This window comes from Peromyscus eremicus, chromosome 13 (genome assembly GCF_949786415.1).
Source record: "Peromyscus eremicus chromosome 13, PerEre_H2_v1, whole genome shotgun sequence".
Lineage (NCBI taxonomy): Eukaryota > Metazoa > Chordata > Mammalia > Rodentia > Cricetidae > Peromyscus > Peromyscus eremicus.
Genome location: NC_081429.1, coordinates 47,123,237 through 47,129,236, shown reverse-complemented (window position 1 = coordinate 47,129,236; position 6,000 = coordinate 47,123,237). Strand labels below are relative to the sequence as shown.

Sequence of the window (6,000 nt, the reverse complement as noted above, 5' to 3'; positions counted from 1 at the left end):
ATATACAATGATTAAAGTTAAGTTGGTTTACTCATATATAGGAATCTATTCCAGAACATGCTATACTGGTCCAAAGATAGGACATAGTTTATGCTCATGCTAAGAATGTGGCTGACTGTGCCCTTAAGAGGAGAAATTTCTGCCTTTGCTTCTCTCTAGCTCCTTGGGCATTCACCAGTAGGAGAAGCAGCTAATTATGTGACTGGCCAGAGCTTACAATCCACGGTGGGGAAGCAATCAATAACTGTCTGGGCCACTACACTGGAAGGTGGTGTGTGTGTATGGTTTATATTCACTCTTCCAGCGTTTCCACCTTGTGCTGTGTGCTGTTAGTAAAAGAGTTGATTTAAGGGGATGAAGGAAGTTTTGTTTTGGCTGAAGACACGTTTTCTTGGCCCCAGATTCATTTCTCAGTATAATCCAGTTTCACCAGGGATGGGCTCTGCATGTTAAGGAACACCATGCATACACCTAAGGCGTGAGGACCAGAAACTAGAAGCATTAGGCTGGTTAAGCTTTTAGCTGGTTAAGCTTCAGGCTTTCGAACACAGTTCAGCTGAGAGCCATTGGGATGAGGACAAAAGAAGCTTCCAGTCTGAGGAAACAAGACCAGCTGAGAAGTTGGCCAGGTGAGGTTAGCTGTGGCTTGTTCTGTCTCTCTGATCTTCCAGCGTTCAACCCAATAACTGGCCTCAGGTTTGATTTTATTAATAAGAATTTTTAAGATTCATGCTACATACACCTACGTGTGCGACATTCGTCTAATTATTGTTCTTTGTGGTCATCCTCTTTTAGCTGATCATCCCATGCAGAGAGGTGGGGAGATGGTACGATGGATCACAAGCCTCTGCTCTTGATGCAGAATCAGGCCATTCATACAGAGCACCAGAAAAGGTGCTGACTTTGGAAGCAAGCAAGCCAGTCGTGTTTGGAACTTATCCATTTATTTATGCATTTATTATCGTTGGTATGGAAGCAAGGCAGAAGCATCTGAAACATCCTGAATTTCCAGAAAGCAACTTGTACCTTAAAAGCTACTTTTTCAAAAAGCACAGAAGGTTGTCGTGTTCCACCAGCCTCCTGGGCTTTCATGAGTTCCTAAGCAACATTTGTGCAAGGTCAAATGTTGACAATGTTGAAGATGTATGAGAACGTTGAGTTGAGCAGTTTCGTTTTAAGAAAAGATCGCCATTTTTACTTGCATGGTGTGATTCTGTGAAAATCTGCTTTTTCTACAAAATTCCATTTATTCAGACTGTATCATGTGTCAAGTAACAGAAGCTTAGTTAGTCAATACTAACCAAACTATGTAATTTGTTGCAGAGGTACTTTGCAACAACTTGGAACTACCAAATATTTCTGAAGAAAAACAGCCCGCATCTGGGGTTTTGGGAAGGTGGGTGACCTGACTAGCCCAGATCTCATGGATTTTGTAGTCTTTTCAGTTCACCACTCTTGACTAGACCCAGATGCCAACTACTCATCTTTTTGTGTTGGCTAAATGTTAGTATGTGGAGAGGGATGGAGATAGCTATTTGTGGAGGGTGCAGGGGAAGGAAGAAAGGGAGAGGACAGGAGAGGAGAATAAATGGATGAATCTGTTCTTTTTTGTTCTGGCCCAATCAGATGAGGTGCAGTGTTAAGGATGAGAGCAAACGTGGCCTTTGCGTCTTATCAACGGCAGGTGGAAGCCAGGCATAGTGGTGCATGCCTTTTATTCCAGCACTTGGGAGGCAGAGGCAGGTGGATCTCTGTGAGTTTGAGGCCAGCTTGGTCTATAGAGTGAGTGCCAGGATGGTTAGTTGGAAGGAAACAGGTGATGTCCAGGTAAAGACGCAATGATTGACAGCACTATGTTAAGATATTTAAAACAGTGATGAGCATCCACTTGTTTTGGGGGACATGCAATAATCAACAAAAATGGGATTAGATGCCGGCAGTACAGTGATGACATTGGGACTTTGGGGCTGTTAACTGCTGTTTCAGTTGCTCCTCCCTAAATGCGGACACTCAGGGGTCTTTACTTCTTACAATTTCAATTCCTTCATATTTGATCTGGCTGGAGCTATTCGTGGTCCTCAAATTTTCCCTCAGAGTCTGTAAAGGGGAGAAAACATGGAAATGCGTAAGTCTCTCTAAAATGCACCAGTAACTTCTGTTTCTGCCAAACAAAGGGTTCCTGCATCCAGTTTGGCTCAGTGGCTGAGAGGAGGCATGTGCGGGACAGATTCCGTGGTGACAGAAAGCCACCAGACCCTCATTAACCGTTGCCACGTGGCAGTGTGAACTCTGGCTTCCCTCCTGACTTGGCTATTCCTGTGTGCGACTCTCTCTGCCCTTTCCCCTCGTTCTGAAGCACGTGTGTAGCTACAGCCCCCCCATTTTCATCTCTGGGCCCTGCCCTGCCTCAGTGCACCAATTCTAATCCTCTGCAGCCAGCTCATTCCAAAGCCCATCATCATGTTGTGCATTGTCAGAATACCAAGTGCACTGGGCTGTGTTTGCTGGATGTATAAATACCAGGCTGGAAGTACGAGTGAACGCCCTGACTGGGCAGCCACAAAGAAATCCTTATCACCTTGTTTTCCTAAGAAATAGGGAGTTCTTGGGGAGAACTCAGTTAAATGCTTTGGCAAAGGGAACTCACAGGGCTGAACACATCTCCTAGCTCCTCCTGTCACTCATCCTGGGGAAAGAACAGATTCTTCCCATCATAGCTGTGGTTGTTAAAGTGCAGAGGTTCCTAAATGAGAAGGCCAGGCTGAATCTCTGCACTGTGCAGTTGAGGGCAATTGTTGGGAGAGAATCGTACTGCATGGAACTATGATCATCTACTAACCAATTCCATTTGTAGAAAAAGAAGAACGTATTAATGCTTTGTCTACTGTCTACCATTTGTGATTTCTTGACTTGATAACTTTTCAGAGATGGGCTGATAACTCAGACCTGGAAAATGCTCTTCACCAAGCAGAGAACCCAAAGAATTAATATTTAAAACATGTGGACTGTTGTGGCCATTCTCTTTTTCTCCTATCTTCTTCCTTCCTCCTGGGCACTTCCCTGGTGGCCTTGCTCCATTAGGAGCTGCAAGATGTGAGGTCACATCTGTATGGAGTCTCAGTTTAAGACTACAGCATTTCCTGGCTCCATGTGTAACAGAGCAAGCAGCTGTCCAGACAGATAACTGCGGTAAAACTCTCTGTAACCTCCCCTGAATGCCGGCCTCACAATGTAAGTCACTGGGCGACTGCTCAATGATGCCCAGCTTCCTTCTACACAAAGGGATGCAGGTAAGAGAATGGTAAAAATGGAAGCACACTAGATTAATATTTTATACATTTTTTCTGTGTATGCAGACTTAGAAAACATACTTGCTTCTGTATAGGTATTCTCAAGTTTTCCCCACCTGCTCCACAATTCCACCACTGAAAACAAAGTTCTCAGTGTCAGAGAGATTGTTCACTTGGGTCTCTCAGGCTTCCCCTCTCAGGACCTTCTGAAGAGAATTCCCTTTTGCCCTGTTGGCTATTTTAGGTTTTGTAAAGGAGAATAAGCGGAGAAAAGTAGAGAGGGTAATACATTCGGGGCCTGAATGAATTTATTCGGAGCTGAAGTGTCTTGGAGTTTGAGGTCTGACACAAAAGCAATGTTGTTATGAAAGCAGTGGTGGATGCTTTCATCCCTTTCTCAAAGTGTTCATGGGGAAAACTGAGTTGTTACTGAAGCCTTCTTACCACTGTCTCATGCTCTACAACAGGAGTGTGGGCCCTGACCGTGAGCATCCCCCAAATTGTCCCCAGTTCTGCTGACTCACCGTCCGACACAGCTTGATCTTTCTCTTCATCCTGGCCTATACTGGAATGGGTGCTACTATCTTTTTGTTCTGAAACAAAAATTTAAACTAAAGTCAGGGTTCAAATATAATAAACAGCCTGTGGGATATTTTGAGTTAGTGCTTTTCAAACTTTGTGCCAGGATTGATGGTAAAAAAAACTCTGTGTGTGTGTGTGTGTGTGTGTGTGTGTGTGTGTGTGTGTGTGATATCATAGCTCAGAATGTTTGTGTACATACAGATTAACCAAAAATTACTTTCCACAGTACTCTCCTAATCTCCTTTTACTTACCATTCATTTCAAAATTTTTCTTTTGAGAAAGGATGTCATTGTGTAGCTCGAGCTGGTTTCTGATTCTGAGTAGAGTTAGATAACTACGTAAGTACTAGGATCACAGGCAGGACCATGCCTGGCTTCGTGTGTGTGTGTGTGTGTGTGTGTGTGTGTGTAAAATGTTAATTAGCATATATGATTAATACATGATATTGATAAAGATTATGTTATTAATATGTTGTATATACTATTATTAATATGTATAAGGCTTACTTATCTATTGTTTTTTCTTTCCTCTCTCCCTCCCTCCCTTCCTTCTATCCTCTTTTATCCTGTCCTGGTCTATCCTGTCCTGTCCTGTTCTATCCTGTTCTATCCTGTGCTGTCCTGGTCTATCCTGTGCTATCCTGTTCTATTTCCAAGTTAACTGGAAGAGCATCTTTTCTTAATCCCTCTGTTATCAATTTTATAATATTTCAATGCGAAAGTCCTGGTGATTAAATTGATTTTCTTAACCATTAATTTTTTTTGCTGCCCACAGAGGTAACAGACAGAGTTTCTACAATTCAGAAAGAATTATATGGTGTGATTGATTTTGATGCTCATTCCACAAGCCACCCCCAGACAGGACAGCCCGAAATCAGTGCCACTTTCTCTGCTTTTTCAGGGGACCCAGGGGACTGGAGTGCCTTAGTCTGCACAAGAATCTCACTTGGTTAAGTGCCTCAAGTTTTAACTAGCAACTTAAGTTGGAACTGTTCTAGAGAATGTGTTCTCTGCAGTTCACTTTCTCCTCTTCTCATCCCAGAAAGCAGCCAGTCACCTTCTTCATGACAGATTTGATAGGTTTTCTCGGGTCTCTCAAGGCCTTGGTGCACTCCAGTCTCTCCTTAGTATTGCTTGGTGCTGGTTGGCCTTCCTGGAGGAATAACGCCTCCACAGACTCAGTCTAGGCTTCTTAAGCTCTGCTGAGGCTGGGACTCAGTTCTCTGGATAGTGATGTGGGCTGTAAAAGACCTCCATGGGGCTACTGAAATAACCAGGTTAGTTCAGAAGGGCCAGCCTCTAACTATTCCACGCTTGTCCAACCATCCACTAGCCAAATTGATAACCTTATAGCCAAACATCATATGACTCCCACCTACTTTCCCAGGTCTGTTAGTCCAGGTCTGACCTAACCCAGATAGATACCTTACTATTTGGGGAAACTATGCGCTTCGGCCTTGCCTTGGTTACCTGAAAGGCCTCTTTGCCATGTTCTTTCCCTCTGATAGATGCTTTTTGCAATTTCCCTCTCCTCTCTCCTTCAATTACACACTTTTGTTATAAATCACATGAAGGAAGGATCAATCACCCTACAGCCAAGCTCCCATGTCATCTGTCCTGGAAGTCTTTCCTGACACTGCCAATTACCACAGGATACCCCCCCAATTGCTTCCATTCTAGCCTGGGCTTCTGTCACAGTCCTGTCTCTTCATAAGATGCAAATGCTTCTGTTCTGCACCCATATCAATTCATACGTTGACGTCTAAACCTTCTCATGATTACATTGGAAGGCTGGACTTTGGGAAGTGACTAGAGGGGGTAGAGAATCCTTGTGAATTCAGAATTATGGGAATTTATTGGCGTTTGTCCCCCATGTGGAGACAGAGAAACAAATACTAAAACTTGCCCTGACCACACACTGAATTTGCCAGTGCCTGCATCTCAGCATGCCCCTGGAACCACGAGAAGTAACTTCCAGCTGTTTTTCAGAATAATGGCCAGAATAAGCAAAGACATCTCTCAGAACTGAATGTTTCCTCTTTGCTCCGCTATTTCACATGCTAAACAGTAGATGCTTTTGAAGGCAGGTATCTGTTTGATATGTTTTTAAAGCACTCACCTCCTGGCA

The 6,000-nt window shown here is 43.6% G+C and overlaps 1 protein-coding gene across 5 annotated transcripts in view; it reads right to left on the bottom strand.

Moving 5' to 3' along the window:
* Positions 1-927: 927 nt before the first annotated feature.
* The window catches only part of Mdh1b (malate dehydrogenase 1B), a 30,289-nt gene continuing 25,216 nt past the window's right edge, over positions 928-6,000 (bottom strand). For all 5 annotated transcript variants that reach the window (XM_059278790.1, XM_059278788.1, XM_059278787.1 and 2 more), the window contains 2 exons: positions 3,815-3,883; positions 928-2,097 (listed from right to left, as the gene is read on the bottom strand). In XM_059278790.1, the coding sequence (XP_059134773.1) occupies positions 3,851-3,883 (33 nt within the window). In that variant the 3' untranslated portion in view covers positions 928-2,097; positions 3,815-3,850. The remainder of the gene's footprint in view (positions 2,098-3,814; positions 3,884-6,000) is intronic.